Raw genomic sequence first — 23,424 nt, 5'->3', positions numbered from 1 at the left:
CACCCTCTTCTCTCTTACTAACTACTAACCAACTAACAACTAACCCAGATAGCTGAGATCTGTTCCCAGGACAGTGTGCTTGAACCTTAATTGGATATAAACACGAAAATAAGTTGAAATGAAATTAATCAATCTGTTGACTGAAACTTATCACAGGGTCTTGGAATGAGCTCAGTGGTAGAATGCCCTACTGGGGTGTGACGGATACAGGACAGGCTGTTAACATACTGACAGCAAACGTTTTTCTTTAACGACACCACTGCAGCACATTGATTTATTAATCAGCGGCTATTGGATGTCAAACATGGTAATTCTGACTCGTAGTCATCAGAGGAAACTTGCTACATTTTCCCTAATGCAGCAAGGGATCTTTTATATGCACTTTCCCACAGACAGGAAAGCACATGCCACTGCCTTTGACCAGTTGTGTGCACTGGTTGGAACGAGAAAAAAAACCCAATGAGCTGAATAGATACACCAAGGTTGTTTAATCCTTCGATGCAAGCACCTTAGGCAAGCACTAAATCCCTCCCCATATACTGATAGAAACAAATTAGGGAACACTTAGCATTATAGTCCGAATTTAATTAACTACTAGCGTTGTGATAGCTGCATTTAATACAAAGATGTAATATATGATTAGATGCCAGTCATGTGGTATGGAGTGTGAGTAACACGATTATAATCTTTCCTGACACCATGGGTGAGGCTATCGGTTGCAGTCACTCTCGGCTGTCAGTTTTTCGATCATCTCATATTTGTTTCCATCGGTCAATCTTTAAAAGTAGGAAGTTGAGAAAAGTAAACAACTATATATCTACTCGATGAAGATGAATAAATAGAGAATAACTAGATAATGACATCGGATATCGGCCTTATCCTGTGAAGGTAAGAATGGGAAATTCCGTGAGGCTCTGCCGAGCAGAATTTCTCATTCAGCAGACCATAAAAATTAAGGGGAAAAACTATTATTTCTGTTATTTCAGCCACATTGTACGATGACCTAGAGGTCAAATGAGCAATTTTGTAATGTAGCTATGCGTGTGACATCATATGAGTGACGTCAAAGTCATAATCTGCTAGTATACGTTTATGACTTTGTTTTAATCAGTCATCATAATCTGTCAATAGAAACAGTGGTTGCAGATTAAAATACAGTAAATGTAAATATGAAAAGTAAACATACATGGCAGCACATGTTGGTACCAACAATCACTGCCTGACCCTTTAAGATACAACCCTCCCCCCTCCCCCCACCACAATCAGTGTTCCTTGGTTGCAATATCAAAGGCAGGTGGTATGTACAGTCCTGTCTATTGGAAAGTACCTGTATAGATTAATTTGAAATTACCATCATAAGGCCTCATAGATATATTCATGAGGAAAGAGAGAAAAAACAAAATTAAAAATGAGAGAGAGAGAGAGAGAGAGAGAGAGAGAGAGAGAGAGAGAGAGAGAGAGAGGAGGGAGGGAGGGAGGGAGGGAGGGAGGGAAGGAGGGAGAGGAAGTGGAAGAGAGATAGGAAGGGTGGGAGAGAGAAAAAGATAGGGGTTGAAGAAAGGAAGGCTTAGAGAAAGAAAGGAAGTGTGGGAGAGAAAGGAAAGGTGGGTGAGGGAGGTTATAATGTGACAACATCAAATAATTCTGCAAAGAAAAAGAAAAGAGAGAGAAAGAGATGATAGGGTGGTAATGGTGATAATTCGGGGGAGGAAATTGGAAGTTACAATGTGACAACATTAAATAATTCTGCTGAAAAGAGGTCAACAAGATTACAGATCTGTCTGACATGTGTTCTGTGGAATACAAACTTTTCAAGTGCGCCATTCCACTCATCACATTAATATCACACGGACGGACGTACTCATTTTTAACGATTGCTACTCTCAATTTTCCAGCGTACTTGGTTTGGTCAACTTCCTTGTGAAGGTCAGACGAGAAATCAGGCCAGGCTTTTAACAGATTCAGCTACGGTTGCCATTAATGGACAAAAATTCAAATAACAGGTTTTTGTCTCGTACAGTGGGAGACTGAAAATCACCAAATCAGACATTTGTAAATATCTTGGGTATTGCTGCTTGTGAATTGTTATTGCACCTGATTGATGGTTAATTTTAAGTCTTCGGTGTGTCCTGTGTGTTTGGTAGTTATACTGGTGAAAGGCGACGTTTTGGGTCATGGTTAATAAGAGAGTAATCATTTACATGTCCTATGTAGTCCTTAGCAAAACAGGCCTAAGGCCACTGCCGCCTACGCTTATCAAATAACCATATTATTTACAATACAGACTTTGTCGTTGCTGTTTCTAAAAGCGGGTTTCTTCCCTCAATATGTGTGATCCTTAACCATATGTCCGATGCCATATAACCTTAAATAAAATGTGTTGAGTGTGTCATTAACTAAACCATTTCTTTCCTCTCCTTCCTGTTTCTAAAAGATGAAGTTGTGTACACAAAATTATCATCTTGACGTGGTTATGGTATTGGGGGCGTGATTTACCTCAGTGGATAGAATGCTCGCTTGAGGTGCCATAGGATCAAACCTTATTGGTGGACCCATTGGGGGTTTTCCCCATCCCAGCCAGTGCCCCCCACAACTGGTACATAAGAGGCATTGTGCATATAAAATATCCCATGCTGTTAATGGAAAAAAGTAGTAGGTTTCCTCTGATTACCAAAAGCTGATGATTAATAGATCAATGTGGTGTCATTAAACAAAACAAACTTTAACTTTGGAATGTAGTGACACCTGAGTACATTGTTTAATCAGTGGCTGTTAGGAGCTTGCAATTTGTTTAAGGTTAAGCTAAAAAAACAATTACATGTTGAAGACCAATTTTAGGGTAGTCGTACACAAAATAAATTTGGAAAACTACATGTTAAGTGAAATGCTGTCCTGTCGGCATGCATGGTTGTTAATAAGTTAGATAGACAAAACTGTGTTCAAAAGTGAACCTATTCCAATATGATCTACAAATTACATAAATTTAGGTATCCTAGATGAATATAAGCAATCTTATCGAATATTAAATATATGTATATTTAGGGGTTTTTTTTTATGTTGTCATATTCAGTACAGTATATCAAAATAAAGTTTTGTGTCATGGCAAAGTAAATGCATAACGGTGATTAGTCCGTTATTTGTCGAGTTTCAAAATAAAAATAATAACAGGTTAACGCAATGTACGTTGTAGGATATCAGCTTTATCGACTTCAAGACGAAATTGGAAATCTGTAAGATTAATCGTTTTCTTTTTTCCCCTAGTTAAACCACACACCTTTTAAGTAACAAATGGAATAGTCTTATTCAACTTACGTGCTAGCACAACAACTATGCTACACGACCCTGAGTCATAACCTAATTTTTTCATTCTGATAATCGTGACAGGCCATCAGTCTACAGGCTAGTAGGTACTGGGTTCAGATCCCAGTCGAGGCATGGAATTTTTAATCCAGATACCGACTCCAAACCCTGAGTGAGTGCTCCGCAAGGCTCAATGGGTAGTTGTAAACCACTTGCACCGACCAGTGATCCATAACTGGTTCAACAAAGGCCATGGTTTGTGCTATCCTGCCTGTGGGAAGCGCAAATAAAAGATCCCTTGCTGCCTGTCATAAAAGAGTAGCCTATGTGGCGACAGCGGGTTTCCTCTAAAAAAATCTGTGTGGTCCTTAACCATATGTCTGACGCCATATAACCGTAAATAAAATGTGTTGAGTGTGTCGTTAAATAAAACACTTCTTTCTTTCGTTCTGATAATTTTCAGTTTTTTATCAGTTACTAATGAATTTTTTTTTTTTTTCTAGGGTGGCCAAGTCAAAGAATGTTGTGGAGTCCAGCCAGGATAGTCTCCCTTTAGGCCCAGCAGCCATCCAGGTGTCCAGTCTACAAGCAGATGGTGAGAAGAGAGACGATATTGAGTCTACTTACGTGGTAAGTGTCATACAACAACTGCTTTCATTCTAGCTAGTAGTATAGCAGACAGCATCTCATCGGATCAAAGTTCAAAGTGCACCTAACTTTGAATGTCGCATTTGTAACAGAAAAAAATTGACCTCCACCGAGGGGATTTGAACCATGGACTCACAGTACGAGATTCCAGCGCTGTACCAAATGAGCTGATATGGACATTCCCACAAGCTACTGCCAGTAGGAGCACTTTATACCAACACTACTACATATTAAATAAGGCGACGCCTGCTATTTGTGAGATGTTGTTTCATCTAGCCAGTAAATCTCCTGCAGTTTAATAACAATATATAGGTAGTAGTATAACAAATAGTTTCTCACCAGGTCAAAGTTCAAAGTGCACCTAACTTAATGTTGCATTAAATAAGGCGACGCCTGCTATTTGTGAGATGTTGTTTCATCTAGCCAGTAAATCTCCTACAGTTTAATAACAATATATAGGTAGTAGTATAACAAATAGTTTCTCACCAGGTCAAAGTTCAAAGTGCACCTAACTTTTAATGTTGCATTAAATAAGGCGACGCCTGCTATTTGTGAGATGTTGTTTCATCTAGCCAGTAAATCTTCTGCAGTTTAATAACAATATATAGGTAGTAGTATAACAAATAGTTTCTAACCAGGTCAAAGTTCAAAGTGCACCTAACTTTGAATGTTGCATTAAATCAGAACACGCCTGCCATTAGTGAGATTTGTGACAGGGTTTGTGGTCATAAAATGTTGTTTCATTGATCTGGCCAGTAAAGTTTTGTAATTTAATTTGAGCTAGTATCAATGTACCAGCTTCTGTCTGTTGTGCTTGAAAGACATGTAGGGTTCTATTAAAATTAGGTTCACAATTTTTATGCAGAAGTAGGGAAGATGAACACAATTTCTGGTATGTTTTAAATTAGCAGCTTAACCCCATGTTTGTTTTCTGATTTACGTTAAGGGTGATGGGTTCTAGTATAATTTTACGAATAGCAGCTTTAGCCACATACATTAATTACTATTGTTTTCTTTGGGATTTGATTTGGTGGTAAACACTATATACACTCAAAACTGTATTAAGTGCATGGACACACAAGGGTATAGACGAAAGTGTCCACTCAAGGGTATAGTCAAAACCGGACACACAAGGGTATAGTCGAAAGTGGCCACTCAAGGGTATAGTCGAAAGTGGCCACAAGGATATAGTCATAAGTGGCCACAAGGATATAGTCGAAAGTGGCCACTCAAGGATATAGTCGAAAGTAGCCACAAGGGTATAGTCGAAAGTGGCCACTCAAGACGGGTGTCTGTAGAAATGTTTGTTATTGTTGGGGGTTTTTTCTTTTGTTACCATCCATACTGCTAATGTGTGTACTATAGTTTACAGTAAATCAGTTTTAGACTTGTTGACTTCTTCAGAAATAATAAAGAATATCTGGGAATTGTACTACGCTTGGGATGTTTTCCCATTAACAAAAGTGTGCAATAAATCTTTATAACCTGAACAGTTTTAAACCCCACTTCTCACAGAGCTCAACTTCCTTATTGCACATGCAACCACTTTGGGGTGCGGTATATATATATAGAATACTAAACCAGCTTGCCTGTCATACCATTTTTATGACATGAATGAACAGGCTTGGTATCTGATGAGCGAAAGCGAGTCAGATAGCAACACTGTTCATGAGTTTCATGAAAATAGTACGACAGGCAAGCTAGTTTAGTATTTTATTTACTACAAACCAACTGCAAACATATACAACATAGTAGTAAGCAGATGTCAAGACCTACATTGTACTACACGTTATTTTTCCACGAATTGGGTCTGCGAGTGATCTGCATCACGCTCACGTCACACTGGCCAATATTACACTAGTTAGATATTGAGTGATTGTTATGACATGAGCAATATCTTACACTGGTTTGTAATAAAAGTTAGTTAATGCATGAACATATCTGTGGCACACCTGGTGATTTGCACACTTTTGATGTTTTGATTTACATCAGTTATAGTTTGTTGCACTTAGGAGGACTGTCACTTGTGAATGAAACCATTGAAAGTGTTCAGATGGCCATGCATACCATGAGTATGTTTACGCAGTAACTTTAACAAACATTATTAATCATTAATCCGACTGTTTGGAATCCATTATGTTTCCAGTTTGTTTTCTCTGTTCGTATTACTACTATTTCATGTGATGGATTGTCGTATAGTAGATGAATCTCCAATTGTCAATCATTCTTAGCTTATACTCGGAGCAAATTAGATGCATTCCAGTCACAGTTTCTTAATTGATCAATACACATTAGAGATGTTGATTTGATGGGATACTATAGCATCCATCAAGGAGTGGCATTGGTGTATTTGCTGCACCTTTTATGAATATTTTTTTTTTTTAAATAGTCCTATTATAGAATAGTAAAACTTGACTGTGGTTGCTTAATACAAGAATTTTAGTGATTTGAGATCAAATTTAGGTGGCCGGTGGCACATAATGAAAGGGATTGTACAACACACATTAACGGCTCTTTTAAATTCGGTAAGTGTGAGTAATGATAGGAATTACATGGAAATTTTCCAATGTTTTTGAAAAATGTTAACGCGTGGCCTCAAGCAAGCTGTAGAGGACATTGCCCGAGCCAGGTTTCTGTGCAACTGGTTTGTAAATCCAGATAATAATCAAATTACACTTCTCAAGCAAGCTGTAGAGGACATTGCCCGAGCCAGGTTTCTGTGCAACTGGTTTGTAAATCCAGATAATAATCAAATTACACTTCTCAAGCAAGCTGTAGAGGACATTGCCCGAGCCAGGTTTCTGTGCAACTGGTTTGTAAATCCAGATAATAATCAAATTACACTTCTCAAGCAAGCTGTAGAGGACATTGCCCGATTCCAGGTTTCTGTGCAACTGGTTTGTAAATCCAGATAATAATCAAATTACACTTCTCAAGCAAGCTGTAGAGGACATTGCCCGAGCCAGGTTTCTGTGCAACTGGTTTGTAAATCCCCATAATAATCAAATTACACTTCTCAAGCAAGCTGTAGAGGACATTGCCCGAGCCAGGTTTCTGTGCAACTGGTTTGTAAATCCAGATAATAATCAAATTACACTTCTCAAGCAAGCTGTAGAGGACATTGCCCGAGCCAGGTTTCTGTGCAACTGGTTTGTAAATCCAGATAATAATCAAATTACACTTCTCAAGCAAGCTGTAGAGGACATTGCCCGAGCCAGGTTTCTGTGCAACTGGTTTGTAAATCCCCATAATAATCAAATTACACTTCTCAAGCAAGCTGTAGAGGACATTGCCCGAGCCAGGTTTCTGTGCAACTGGTTTGTAAATCCCCATAATAATCAAATTACACTTCTCAAGCAAGCTGTAGAGGACATTGCCCGAGCCAGGTTTCTGTGCAACTGGTTTGTAAATCCAGATAATAATCAAATACACTTCTCAAGCAAGCTGTAGAGGACATTGCCCGAGCCAGGTTTCTGTGCAACTGGTTTGTAAATCCAGGTAATAATCAAATTACACTTCTCAAGCAAGCTGAGAGGACATTGCCCGAGCCAGGTTTCTGTGCAACTGGTTTGTAAATCCAGATAATAATCAAATTACACTTCTCAAGCAAGCTGTAGAGGACATTGCCCGAGCCAGGTTTCTGTGCAACTGGTTTGTAAATCCAGATAATAATCAAATTACACTTCTCAAGCAAGCTGTAGAGGACATTGCCCGAGCCAGGTTTCTGTGCAACTGGTTTGTAAATCCAGATAATAATCAAATTACACTTCTCAGAGGAGTTTTTAAAATTTTATACAACAAACATTTGAGTGTGACATTCCAATTATTTTACAGAAAATGAAGGGATTAAAAACATGGAAATAATAACCTTTTAATCCCATCCCTCCAAATTATTATTATTTTTTTAATAATAATACATGCATGCAAAGAGAGGCCCAAAGAAAAAAAAGAAAAAAAGAACGGAAGAGGAATAAATGATAAAAATGTTTAAAGAACTGTGGTGTGACACCCGCAGTTATGTATATAGAGCCATTTCATATACAGCAAAGTACTCTTGTAACGAACCAGAAGGGACCACGATAGTTAGTTCGTTATAGCAGTAGGTCGTCGTACACATTTGCACAAGCTGGTTAGATAGAGAGATAAAATGGGACTTTACAATCAGTTCATACTATGCAGTAGTTCATTCTAAGCATGTTCGTTATAAGTGTACTTTACTGTATAAGGATCTCATTTTTTGTCCCGTCCAGAACACACTATTGCAAAGAATTTGTAAAATGTCTGAAGATTGAAGAAACCGGAAACTGTACAGCACTGGGCCTAGGAATAATTACTAAATTATACAAGTTTGAATCATTGAGAAAGTTAGTTTGTTTTGTTGAACGAAACCTCTAGAGCACATTGACATATTAATAATTATCTATTGGATGTCAAATTTAGTAATTTTGACATATAGTGTTAGAGAGGAAACCTAATATGTCATTTTTCCATTAGTAACAAAGGATCTTTTATATGCACCATCCCACAGACAGGATAGCACATACCACAGCCTTTAATATACCAGTCGTGGTATACTGGCTGGAACGAGAAATAGTCCAATGGGCCCACCGACAGGCATCAATCCCAAACCGACCGCGGAAAAGCAATATGAAAAGAAAAGAAGAATATTGATATTTTTAAATATAGGGGTCAGAGAGGAAACTCACTACATTGTTTTCCATTAGTAGTAAGGGATCTGTTACATCCCACAGACAGGATAGTACATACCATGGCCATTGATTATATACACCATCCAACAGACTAAATATTATATACCATGGCTGTTGTACCAGTCATGGTGCTCTAACTGCAACGAAAAATAGCCCAATATGGGCCCACTGACAAGGATCGATCCTAGACTAACCGTGCGTGTATCAGGTGAGTGCTTTACCACTGGGTTACATGTATGTCCCGCACCCACTGAGAAAGAGCCACTTCCATAAAGTAGATGTATCTAGATGGCTGACACCGTAGTTGTGTGGGTGACAGGGAAGTAAATCATAATTCACCGTCCACCAGACGAATATAAATACAAAGAAGCTGAAAACAACCATTTTGATGGGTGAAACACATAATTATTTACACTGATAATAACCAGTCCATGTTCTGTGCTTCAAAGGTATCTGAATTGGTTGTTATGAATCTATATCTGGAGTAAAGCTTTCACTTTCGGAGACACCCTCTCATTTTGCTGTTTACCGGCTGATAGGACGTCACCACGCACCCCAGGCTTCAGTTCATACTAATTAAATACAGAAATAGGTGATGGAGAATAATATCTCATTCATCAAATTTATGAACAACATAAACACACCAGGCCAGGTGCTTATAAAACTTTTAGAGTCTAGACTCGAGACTCTAATAGAGTCTGATACACTAATGTCTTGACAACGCCATGCATATTGTATGCGTGTGACATCATTAGAGATTGAGTCTGGGCTCTAAACGTTGTTTTATAAGCACAGGCCCAGCCCTTTACGTTCACTTTTTCATCTACAACCCAGATGGCACCTACTTATATTATTCTATACTAGATAGTATGAAATGTTTTAGTCGCCAAATGAAAATAATGCCACCAAATCGGTAACATTGTAGAGGGCTGCACATGTATCACCCTGCAAAATAAAACCTTGTTTAGTTAGACTGTATTTACTTCCCTACTACCTGTGAGTGGGATTAAGTTCTCTCTCTCTCTCTCTCTCTCTCTCTCTCTCTCTCTCTCTCTCTCTCTCTCTCTCTCTCTCTCTCTCTCTCTCTCTCTCTCCCTCTCCCTCCCTCCCTCCCTCCCTCCCCCCCCTCCCCTCCCTCCCTCCCTCCCTCCCTCCCTTCCTCCCTCCCTCCCTCTCCCCTCCCTCTCCCTCTCCCACTCCCTCTCCCTCTCCCTTTCCATCTCCCTCTCCATCTCCATCTCCCTCTCCCTCTCTCCCTCTCCCTCTCTCTCTCTCTCTCTCTCTCTCTCTCTCTCTCTCTCTCTCTCTCTCTCTCTCTCTCTCTCTCCCTCTCCCTCTCCCTCTCCCTCTCCCTCTCTCTCTCTGAATATCAAACTGACCTTACATATATGTGTTAATTAAGTTCCAAGTTAGCCATAGTTTAAAATCATTTGAAGTGTTTTTAAACAAATATTTATTTCCTTCAATCGCCCACCTAACCACCAAGAAGTATTTAACTGGTATCACTGCAGAAGTGTAATAATCATGTTTTTATATGCTACTCACAAATTATGGAGGCTAATTTCCAGTCATTAAGATCCTACATATATGATCCGAATTTTGTAAACAGGATGTCATTTTGTCCACGCTCGTTAATTTTCCGTCTCCCACCACCGATCGGCGGGTTATTTTCCCTGAAAGCCTTAAAAACATTATTGAACCGAACTGAACACCTACAAGATTAAATATATATTTTTCGAGAATGATCTTCCTCTATCCCGATGAAATCCATACAAGACCATTAGGCCACCGGTGATTGACAGATCAACAAGTTATTAACCTAATACGGTGTTTCCTGAGATGGTCTTTTGAGACCGGATCAATGGCTGCATCACTCAAAATATACGTTTACGATGACTGCTTTTATCACCGTGGCCGTGCGGTTTGACAGATAAATGACACATTTTTATATAGTAATCTGATAGCGTTTTGTTTGTTTTTTTTTTTATAGCTAAAAGTGAATATGGTACATGTATGTAGACAGCTGTTTGTTATAGACTGATGTTCTTTGTAGACAGCTGTTTGTTATAGACTGATGTTCTTTGTAGACAGCTGTTTGTTATATACATAGTGTTGTTTGTAGACAGCTGTTTGTTATAAACCGATGTTCTTTGTAGACAGGTGTTTGTTATATATATGGTGTTGTTTGTAGACAGCTGTTTGTTATATACATAGTGTTGTCTGTAAGGTGTTATATACATGGTGTTCTTTGTAGACAGGTGTTTGTGATATACATGATGTCTGTAGACAGGTGTTTGTTATATACATGATGTTGGCTGTAGACAGGTGTTATATATATGGTGTTGTTTGTAGACAGGTGTTTGTTATATACATGATGTCTGTAGACAGGTGTTTGTGATATACATGATGTTGGCTGTAGACAGGTGTTATATATATGGTGTTGTTTGTAAACAGGTGTTTGTTATATACATGATGTCTGTAGACAGGTGTTTGTTATATACATGATGTTGTCTATAGACAGGTGTTATATACACGGTGTTGTCTGTAGACAGGTGTTATATACATGGCATTATTTGTTATATACATAGTGTTGTGTGTAGACAGCTGTTTGTTATAAACTGATGTTGTTTGTAGACAGCTGGTTGTTATAAACTGATGTTGTTTGTAGACAGCTGGTTGTTATATACATGATGTTTGTAGACAGCTGTTTGTTATATACATAGTGTTGTAGTAAGGTGTTATATACATGGTGTTCTTTGTAGACAGGTGTTAGTGATATACATGATGTTGGCTGTAGACAGGTGTTATATACATGGTTTTGTTTGTAGACAGGTGTTTGTTATATACATGATGTCTGTAGACAGGTTTTGTTATATACATGATGTTGTCTATAGACAGGTGTTATATACACGGTGTTGTCTGTAGACAAGTGTTATATACATGGCATTGTTTGTAGACAGGTGTTTGTTATATACATGGCGTTTGTAGACAGGTGTTTGTTATATACATGGTGTTGTCTATAGACAGGTGTTATATACATGGTGTTGTTTGTAGACAGGTGTTTGTTATATACATGATGTCTGTAGACAGGTTTTGTTATATACATGATGTTGTCTATAGACAGGTGTTATATACACGGTGTTGTCTGTAGACAAGTGTTATATACATGGCATTGTTTGTAGACAGGTGTTTGTTATATACATGGCATTTGTAGACAGGTGTTTGTTATATACATGGTGTTGTCTATAGACAGGTGTTATATACATGGTGTTGTCTATAGACAGGTGTTATATACATGGCGTTTGTAGACAGGTTTTGTTATATACATGATGTTGTCTATAGACAGGTGTTATATACACGGTGTTGTCTGTAGACAGGTGTTATATACATGGCGTTGTTTGTAGACAGGTGTTTGTTATATACATGGTGTCTGTAGACAGGTGTTATATACATGGTGTTGTCTGTAGACAGCTGTTTGTTATATACATGATGTCTGTAGACAGGTGTTTGTTATATACATAGTGTTGTCTGTACACAGGTGTTTGTTATATACATGGTGTTGTCTGTAGACAGCTGTTTGTTATATACATGATGTCTGTACACAGGTGTTACATGATGTCTATAGACAGGTGTTTGTTATATACATGGTGTTGTCTGTAGACAGCTGTTTGTTATATACATGATGTCTGTAGACAGGTGTTTGTGATATACATGATGTCTGTAGACAGGTGTTTGTTATATACATGGTGTTGTTTGTAGACAGGTGTTTGTTATATACATGGTGTTGTTTGTAGACAGGAGTTATATACATGGTGGTGTCTGTAGACAGCTGTTTGTTATATACATGATGTTTGTAGACAGGTGTTTGTTATATATATATGGTGTTGTTTGTAGACAGGTGTTATATACATGGTGGTGTCTGTAGACAGCTGTTTGTTATATACATGATGTTTGTAGACAGGTGTTTGTTAGATACATGGTGTTGTCTGTAGACAGGTGTTTGTTATATACATGGTGTTGTCTGTAGACAGCTGTTTGATATATACATGATGTCTGTAGACAGGTGTTTGTTATATACATGATGTCTGTAGACAGGTGTTTGTTATATACATAGTGTTGTCTGTAGACAGCTGTTTGTTATATACATAATGTCTGTAGACAGGTGTTTGTTATATACATGATGTCTGTAGACAGGTGTTTGTTATATACATGATGTCTGTAGACAGGTGTTTGTTATATACATGATGTCTGTAGACAGGTGTTTGTTATATACATGTCTGTAGACAGCTGTTTGTTATATACATGATGTCTGTAGACAGGTGTTTGTTATATACATGATGTCTGTAGACAGGTGTTTGTTATATACATGATGTCTGTAGACAGGTGTTTGTTATATACATGATGTTTGTAGACAGGTGTTTGTTATATACATAATGTTTGTAGACAGCTGTTTGTTATATACACGGTGTTGTCTATAGACAGGTGTTATATACATGGTGTTGTCTGTAGACAGCTGTTTGATATATACATGATGTCTGTAGACAGCTGTTTGTTATATACATGATGTCTGTAGACAGCTGTTTGTTATATACATAGTGTTGTCTGTAGACACCTTTTTGTTATATACATAATGTTTGTAGACAGCTGTTTGTTATATACATGGTGTTGTCTATAGACAGGTGTTATATACATGGCGTTGTTTGTAGACAGCTGTTTGTTATATACATAGTGTTGTTTGTAGACAGCTGTTTGTTATGGACCAGCAATATTTTGAAAAGTTCCCACAGCAAATGTACAAATGGTAGTCTATCGAGGTCATTTTCCAAGGTCGATAGCCTCTCCACCCCCTCTCCCTCCACCCCCCTCCCCCACCGTGGGCATTAATATGTAACCTTTGTTGACCTCTGAAAGTCAGATTGATGGGCTGCCAATCCTGTAAAATATCACCTTGACCCATGCTTAAAAAGCTTTTTGAAGTCTACACTCAAGATTTTTAAGAACACTTTGAGACTTTTTAACGTCATGACAATGCCATTCAAATTCCACTCTTGTGACGTCATTATAAAAATGTGAGTCTAGACTCCCAACATTTTTTGAAGGTCAGGCCCAAGGCCTCAAAGGTAATTAATATAATGGTGTGCCAGCAGGACAACCCTACACCATAGTCTGTGTAATATGTCATGTTAAAATATTATATTTCTTGTTTCTAGTTGATCTTCCCAAGGCTGTCAGTGACATGTTAGCTAATATGTCACCTCTATTTACGTCACTTGTTTTTCTCTTCCCGTTAGGACCATTGGTATGAACCCTGAAACAAACCTGGGCTAACTATATCGAGGAAGTTGACTTTGTTCATTGGTATTTTTAGACTTGAAAACAGTCTGATAATATATTGGTTTTCAAAGGTCAGGCTGATCCCATTGGTGGGCCGCCACATTGTATATATGTCTTACAATTAATATGGCCTTGGTGTCGATATATCCTCCAGACATGCAAACAGTCATTGGTAAAGAAAAAACAAATGATTAAAAGATCTAACAAAGCCACTTTGACTTTATATTTGAGTATTTATTACATAAAACGAAGTGGGATGACATAGCTGAGTGGCCAATTTATCCAATATCGTGTCTCAGTAAAATATATACTGATGAACAAAAAATAAGGGACCACATAACTAGTAGCAATAAATTTAATAATGACAGCAACTAGGGCCTCCACAAGTCCAAAATATAGGACTTGAGTACTCGAGTACTCAAACTCGATCCGGACCTGAGTACCTGACACTTACACCAGATGATGATCGGACTGAGGAATAAAGTAAAATAGCGTTATGCACATGGACGTCAAATCATGCCATTGTATTGCATTTAGAAACTGGTTGATATCTTCAGTGTTGTGAAGGACGGACGGCCAGTTTGAAAACAGAAACAAGTGTAAATTATTGTGTAACTTATATCGCTGATTATCTACTGCTGAAATTATTGTCCTACATTGTCCGTTGTATTACAGTTGATTATTATATTCCACCTTGTATGGGTACTAGAGTCCTGTGAACAGACTCGAGTCTTACTAGACTTGACCCGTGCCCAAGTACCCGAGTACTCAAGTACTCGGGGAGACCCTAACAGCAACCAAAGCCCTCAACAGTGTCCTGGACATTCAATCCCACTTTACTGACATTCAGTCCAATCTGGTCAGTGTCAGTTGGTAGAGCGTTCGTCTGAGGTGCTTACGTCGTTGAATTGAATCCCTTCCATGTACCCATTCTCTGATTAGCTTTTTTTCCATCCCAACCAGTGCCCCACAACTGGTGTATCAAAGGTCGTGGTATGTTCTGTCCTGTCCTGTCTGTGGGATGGAGCATGTAAAAGCTCCCTTGCTGCTAATGGAAAACATTTAGAGGGTTTCCTTTCTAAGACTATGTAACAAAACAAACTTTTAAACTTTTCATGTGTTCTTCCACACAGTGAACAAAATTGTTTTGTTTAAAGACACCACTAGAGTGCATTGATTAATTAATCATCAGCTATTGGATGTTGTAATTTTGACATATAATCATAGAGAGGAAATAGGTTATATTTTTACATTAGTAGCAAGGTATCTTTTATATGCACCATCCCACAGACAGGATAGCACATACCATGGCCTTTGGTATACCAGGCTACTCTTTCTGATTAACAACAAGGAATCGTTTTTTATGCACTATATACCACAGACCGGATAGTATGTACCACGGCCTTTGTTATATCAGTTGTGGTGTACCATGCATCAAGCAAGCATTTTACCAGTGGGCTACGTCTGACGCACTACCTGTAGAAATATAAGTGTGAATTAAGCCCTGTATAGCACGCCCTCACCAGCCAAGCCTAATCACCAACAACCACAGCTTGACAATATTTCCATTTTTTTACTGCATGTTTGATACAACTATTAAACCTGTCACACGTGATTGCGTATACATTTTATTTTTGCTCAATTGGGCGTAACAGAACCGTATTGGCGAGGTCTTAAATCATTGTCAGGGAAATGTGACTCGAGGTTTTTAAACGAAAGAGGAGAGTATTAAGACGTAAATTGAGCCTTAATCCGACGGCCCGTGGTCGCGGTTGCAAGCCAGGAAATGACGGGATTCCCTCGGTGCGATGGGCAGCAATGGGACAATTACTCGTGGAATTGCTGTCACGTTTCGTCTCGTAACGGCGCTCGGTACATATGGTCAAAATGGGATCGCTAACCTTTACTTAATGCCGTGCCACCTCTATTTATTGCTTTCACAGCACAGTCACACTGCATGCAGGAGCGGCTAAATCTGATTTTTAGTATCGATGAAAAAGGAGATGTAGAATGAAAAGGAAAGGAATGTTTGTTTACAAACACCCATTAAACTGTGGCTGTTTTGTGTATAACATTTTGTTATTTTTCTCGTTCCAGCCAGTTCACCACAACTGGTATATCAAAGGCCGTATTATATGCTATTCTGTCTGTAAGATGGTGTATATAAAAGATCCCTTAATTGTTGCTAATTAATGGAAAAATGTAACGGGTGTTGATTGATTCATTTATTCGTTTATCCATTCATTCATTCATTCATTCCATTCATTCCATTCATTCCATTCATTCCATTCATTCATTCATTCAATCAATCATTTGTTCATTCATTCATTGTACTGATTTTAGTATGCATGTTTGTTGAGCAAGATAAAAAATCACTGGAAATGCCCTTTGGATTATTTCCCATTCTAACCAGTAGCTATAGATTCTGCTATCCTATCTGGCAGAAATGCATAAACATTATAATTTGAGGGTACATAATAAAAACAAAACAGGTCATAAGTACCCCTCAGTGTTTGAGATTAAAAATTTTGGCCAGTATCCCAGTTGGATACTAACATTTCAAAATCTAGTATCCCACCTGATAATTTAGTATCCCACTTAAATGAAATTCATAAATAACATCTAACAAATGTGGACAACGCTGTTACTTAACTTCACTAGTAAATGACGACTTTCATTGTTTCAGCGAAAAATAAAAACGCATGATTAAAAAAATTAAAAAATTATATAGTATCCCGGTGGGATACTGGGTTATTGAAGTCTGGTATCCAAAATTAAATTCTGGTATTCCCGGGATATCGGGATACCATTAATCTCGAACACTGCCCCTATTAGGTGCTTAAGGGTTTGAAATGTTTTGAAATTGGACACTGCATTCCATGTACTTCGACAAATTTTAAATAGCAGTTCTCTTACTATAAACTTTCTAAACATTATAGGGGCGAGACGTAGCTCAGTGGTACAGCGCTCGCTTGATGTGCAGTCGGTCTGGGATTGATCCCCGTCGGTGGGCCTATTGAACTATTTCTCGTTCCAGCCAGTGCACCATGACACATAACAAAGGCCATGGTATGTGCTATCCTGTCTGTGGGATAGTGCATATCAAAGATCACTTGCTGCTAATCGAAAAGAGTAGCCCATGAAGTGGCGACAGCGGGTTTCCTCTGTCAATATCTTTGTGGTTCTTAACCATATGTCTGACGCCATATATCCGTAAATAAAATGTGTTGAGTGAGTCATTAAATAAAGCATTTCCTTCCTTCATGTACTTAGACATATTTTAAACAACAGTTTTCTTACTATAATCTTTCTAAACATTCTAAAAATATATCTCATTAATTAAAAAAATTTGAGTGTTTGTAATTTTTCCCTTCGTTCCCTCTGGCAGAAACCCTGACCGTCATCTGCAGTGTAAACAATGTGTGAAGCTATTTTGATAAACACCTGTTGTCCTTTTCATATATACCGGCCTCGGTTGGCGTTGTGGTTAGGCCATCGGTCTACAGGCTGGTAGGTACTGGGTTCGGATCCCAGTCGAGGCATGGGATTTTTAATCCAGATACCGACTCCAAACCCTGAGTGAGTGCTCCGCAAGGCTCAATGGGTAGGTGTAAACCACTTGCACCGACCAGTGATTCATAACTGGTTCAACAAAGGCCATGGTTTGTGCTATCCTGCTTGTGGGAAGCGCACATAAAAGATCCCTTGTTGCCTGTCGTAAAAGAGTAGCCTATGTGGCGACAGCGGGTTTCCTCTAAAAAACAGTGTCAGGATGACCATGTTTGACGTCCAGTAGCCGATGATAAGATAAAAAATCGATGTGCTCTAGTGGCGTCGTTAAATAAAAAAACAAAACTCCTTTTCATATATAGGTTGATTGCACGACGTGCTTTGAAGCATCAAGTCATAACTATTTTAGTAAATCGTGGTTCACTTTTTAGTAAATTGATCCTTGAGTTTATATTTAGTTTGTACTTGAACGATTTGAAGAAAGAAATTTGCTAACGGTTTCCGAGAATATTTGATAATAAGCTGTTTGTTAATGATTTCGAAGCCTCATTATGTTGTCAGTAGACCATTCAGTGCATCATTATATTGTGTCGTTTTCAAAGAGACCGTGTGAGCACAAGTACACTTGTACTTGTAATGAAAAAAAGAGAAATGTTCTATTTAACGACGCACTCAACACATTTTATTTATGGTTATACACATGGTTAAGGACTGCACAGATATTGAGAGAGGAAACCTGCTGTCACCACTTCATGGGCTACTCGTTTTAGGACACCAAATGAGCACACTGATTTATTAATCATTGGGTATTGGATGTCAAACATTTCGTTATTTTGACATATAGTCTTAGAGGGGAAACCCACCACGTCTTTCCACTAGTAGCAAGGGATCTTTTATATGCACCATCCCACAGACAGGGTAGTACATACCACAGCCTTTGATATACCAATTGTGGTGCACTGGCTGGAACGTGAAATAACCCAGTCGGCCCACCAACGGGGATGGATCTCAGACCGACCGAGCATCGAGCGAGCGCTTTACCACCGGGTCACTTCTAATGACTTGATCCAAGTTTGTATTGGTCGACTTTGTCTTATGGAATCGGGATTGAAGTCACAATGGTAAAAGGGTGCACCCAAAATAAGTATGCTAAAAAAATGTGCCCAAAAGAAGTATAAAGTATATAATTAAAAAAATGTAGCAGGTTTCCTCTCTAACAAATCAATGTTGTTAAATATATATATATATATGAAGAGTTTAGGCGCAAACCGCGATATATCCATTTTTTTAATTTTCAGTAAAAGTGATTATATATATATATATTTGAATCTCTGGGTCTGTCTCTAGCTCTCTTGCTAGTTATTTTAAGAGTGCCCCCTTTTTAAACAATTTGTTTACAATATTTTCTTAGAATTTTTGTCATGTGCCCATTTGCCATTGATACGTAGTCTCCCTAAAATATTTCCTACTCTTGGACCATAATGTATATTTTACATTATTTGTAATTCACACAATGTGTCTGAAACTTCCATGGCACAAAAATATGTTTAGTGCTGCTCGTATCTGTCGGGTGTTATTTACATCCGCCATCTATAAATCCTCAGCGGCCGCAATCCTTTATCAATACGGCTTAGAGAGTCTACAGTTGACCGTATGGCTACACGGTACTTTACTTAATTCTCTGATCACGCCGTGTCATTATATCTCCGCTGGTTTTGAATTGGACCCCGTCTGGAGCCCCAGCGGAATAGAAGTACAGCGTTTCGCACTGGTCTTATCAGTCTAGAGTTATTTACATTCACTCGCAGTAAATCCTCAGTCATTGTGGTCTTTTATCAATATATAGCTGTAGAAAGGCTACGGTTTGCCGTGGATTGTAGCCTTTTTGCAGCAGTAATTACGTGATCACTTTCCGATCAAGGGAAAAGTCGTTACGTTTGATTCGTTAATTGTATTTCAGCTAGTTTTGTGAGCGGTGTCGACTGGTAATCTGTGTGAAAAGTTTGTGAAGACGGCAGTGATGAATTTCGAATTGATTGGGATCAGCGCTAATTCATCAAATGGGAAATATCCGCAGAGGCGTTCTTAAAAACCTCTTTGTCAGTATTTGTTAAAAATTAATTTTGTTAAAGGGACGTGGATGATGTATTGTGGATTTTAAAAATGCTTTTTCGTGGAACTTGTATTTCAGTACAAATGGAGTTTCAATCACTTAAAATTAAATTACAAACATTTTGCAACCAATAATTTGTAAATTTGTTGAGTCCTGTTGGTGCAATGAGTCTTGTTATCGGTTTTAAATTAGGCTGGTGGCTTCATCATAGATCACATAGGGATTGACAGCCGTAGAGTTCAGTGTCACAGGATCGATGCCTCGCTTGATGTCCTCAGGGTTTTACCCCGCCCAACCAGGGCCAAATTCGGTAGTCAGAGCATATTGCACACACAGCAGAGCAATCAGTTTCAGTGTAACTGTTGTGTTAAAGAACAATTAGTTTTGTTCATGCTTATTTCATTGAATTGTATAGCTGTGGCAACTGGGTCATCACTGGAGCAGCCAATCTTAAGTCTCAAAAATAATTAGTTTTGTTCATGCTTATTTCATTGAATGGTATAGCTGTGGCAACTGGGTCATCACTGGAGCAGCCAATCACAAGTCTCAGAAATCTTCAACATATATTGTATGTGTTGGAGAAGAAAATGATCTGTATAATGGGTGGTCTTTCACATGGGTGTTTGAACAAAACAAACAAAAAGAAAGAAAGACAACTTCCAAATAGTGAATAGTATAGAAAACTAAGGGCTGAATTTAAAAATGGACTTCACAATGTGCTGGGGTGCCATTAAGCAGAACATTCCTTTCTTTTCTTTTATATTTCAAACTCATGAAATTACCAATCGGACCACGTGCTGGGGTGTTACAAATCAAAATATTCCTCTCCTTTAGGCCTATCATAAATCTTTTCTTTTTTTAATAAACAGTTTTGTAATCCTCTTACAATAAATCAAAAAAGTATTTAATAATGCTTTTTTTTTTTCTTCTTCTTTTTTTTCCCCTTTTTTCCCCTTTTTTAAAATTTGTTATAACGAACAGTTTTGTGATCCACTTACAATAAATCAAGCATTTAATAATCCTCTTTTTCTTTCTTTCTTGTTGTTTTGTTTGTTTCTTTTGTTTTCTTATCTTTTTTTCTTTTTCTTTTCTTCTTTCTTTTCAGTTTATTTATTTTCTAAATTAATATAATGCTACATGTATAATTGGGGTTTTTTTTAGGTTATGTTTGCTAATGTAAATCTATACAGTAAAAAATTAGCGGAAAATGAAATTGCAGGACATCCAGTCCGACAGGCTGGTGTGTATATATCCTGCCATCGTATTAATCATCATTGGTAATCGTGGCTCACAGTTATATAACCTGTCAAACCAAACGTTGTTAATCAAGTCTCGTTAGGCGTGCTGTCATAGATAAAATATAACGAGTTGTTTCTCTTCCAACCTACCAACCCCATTTAAAAAAAAAAAAAATGTTTTTAGTATTATTTTTAAAAAATTATTATTATTGTTGTTGTTTTCTTGTTGCTGTTGTTTTCTTTTAATTTTATATTTAAAAAATTAAATATGTTTATTAACTCTTTGTATGCTGGTAGTAGCAAAAACAAAGTTTGTTTTGTTTAATAACACCACTAGAGCACATTGATTTATTAATCATAGGCTATTAGATGTCAAACATTTGGTAATTTTGGCATATAGTCTTAGAGAGGAAACCTGCTCCAATTTTCTATTTATAGCCAGGGATCTTTTATATGCACCTTCCCACAGACAGGATAGCATATACCACAGCCTTTGATATACCAGTCGTGGTGCATTGGCTGGATGCGAGGGTATATAGCAAGTGCAGCCCGGTGTAACATCTTCCTGGGCAACTATTTGGCAGGATTTGCTGTCCAGTAGAAAACCCTCACTTCAATCCAAATTTAAATCAGTGTCTCTGCACCATTATACTTAATCTTATAATTAAAATCACTAAAACCCACCCAAAATATTTAAAATAATTCTGTCAGTGGCAGGGTTTAGGGTAGGTACTGTCTTGTGATTTTTAGCAACAAGCAAAGAGTTAATTCTGTGTGGCTCAAAGTGAAGAATTGTGTAAATAAGTATGGTTGTCTTACACTAAATGGGAGACATGTTGTCACTAGAAAGACAGAGTGGAAACCTGCTACCATCACATGTAGCTCACTTTTGTCTCTCTAGCCACTAGTCGTTGACCTCTGGACAGCGTGTTTGAAAGTTTAATTTTTTTAGAATGTGATTTTAGAATGGAAATAAATTGAAAAAGAATTAAATGAAAATGTTTTATACCTAGAATAGGTATCAGTCATATGGCACTTGTTAGGATGGGGGTGGGGGGGGGGGAGGGGGGGTTGTGTCCACTGACAAGGTTTGATCCTACAAATCAAAGATGTGAACAAATTGCTGGATTAATTTTTGACAAAAACTGTGTTTATAACCTTTATTCACATATATTTACTTAATTTTTTTATAAATATATAAAATAAAGTTCATATTTGAATTCGTGAGTATTATTTTTGTGGCTTTTTCTAATTTATATGATATTTTAGATCAGTTAATGTTGATTAAAATTAGTCAAAAAAACTAAAAAGTTGCATTTATTTATGGGCATTTGTGGCCAGATGTCCAGTATTTATATCCATTATTCCCAAATAACTGTGTTTTACTAACCAGATTAAAAAAAAACAAAAAAAACAAACAACTACGATTAATATCCCAATATTTCATGATTTCCATTGTTGGTAAAATGATCAAATTTATTATTAAATTAACTGTCACAATCAGCTACCGATTCCTCAAACTGACGGCAACATGTCGCCATTGTTGTCAAGCAAAAATACTTGCCGAAAATCACTTGTTCAACTCGAAATTCAACTCGAAAGTAGGTGAGTGGTAAACAGAAATACCATGAAATGTTGCATAAGAGGATCAAAAACCTGGAGATCTGATTAACTGGGGAAGTGCGGAAAAGCCAATGTATCCATTGATGAGATTCGATCTCAGAACCCAGAGATACGAACAAACTATTATTTTAAGCAAATAAGAAAAGTTCTAAACAGAAATGTCATGAAATGTTGCATAAGAGGCCCAAAAATGTGGAAATCGGATAAACTAGGAAAACCCCAATGTGACTGCCAATGTGATACGATCCTACAACCTTGAGATATGAACAAATTATTATTTTAAGCAAAGAAAAGGAAAATTTTAAACGGAAATACCATAAAATGTTGCATAAGAAGACCAAAAATTTCTGGAGATCAGACCATAACATGCCATTAATATATATTTTTTTTTATCCGTCTAATTACTTCACTCGTATTATTTACGGACTTGTTCCCATCGACGAATCTCATTTTTTCCAATACTCCGGTTGTTATGCATTTCCTATTATTCAAACACGGTCATTTTGAGGCAGTTGGCATGGGCAGATGAAGCACATAAAGAAACAAACTGCCAGTTGACATTTGTCGGCCGGCCGGTGAGAAATGATGGGCCGGGGTTAAAATATTACCATTTTCATGTCTGAGTGCGCACATCACTTATTGCTGATCAATATCGGGGGGAATAAAACTGAAACTCCGCCATGATCTCCGCTCCCTCGAATGATGTCAGAACCCGCAATTGGGCAGAAATAAGTGGGGATGTTTGCCTGTTAAAATCTCGCCATTGTCGTAAAACGTCGGCGAAATACGAGACGTATCTGCGGAAAGATTTGTGACAAGACTTCCTTCCAGTTTTACACTAAAGACGCCTTAAAGACGTCTGTACTGAATTTATGTTTTTCAATCCGTGGCTTGATTGCCGGTGCTAAGGGTCATTGTAACTGTAAAATTATACAGGGTGTGTATATAT

At 37.8% G+C, this 23,424-nt stretch overlaps 1 protein-coding gene across 2 annotated transcripts in view; it reads left to right on the top strand.

Annotated features, from left to right (window-relative positions):
• Nucleotides 1-23,424, top strand: part of LOC121388033 (leucine-rich repeat and coiled-coil domain-containing protein 1-like) — a 378,090-nt gene that overhangs the window by 102,088 nt on the left and 252,578 nt on the right. For both annotated transcript variants that reach the window (XM_041519233.1, XM_041519232.1), the window contains exon 10: nt 3,804-3,930. In XM_041519233.1, coding sequence (XP_041375167.1) covers nt 3,804-3,930 — 127 coding nt within the window. The remainder of the gene's footprint in view (nt 1-3,803; nt 3,931-23,424) is intronic.

This window comes from Gigantopelta aegis, chromosome 14, assembly GCF_016097555.1.
Source record: "Gigantopelta aegis isolate Gae_Host chromosome 14, Gae_host_genome, whole genome shotgun sequence".
NCBI lineage: Eukaryota > Metazoa > Mollusca > Gastropoda > Neomphalida > Peltospiridae > Gigantopelta > Gigantopelta aegis.
This window is presented reverse-complemented; position numbering and strand designations above follow the sequence as displayed.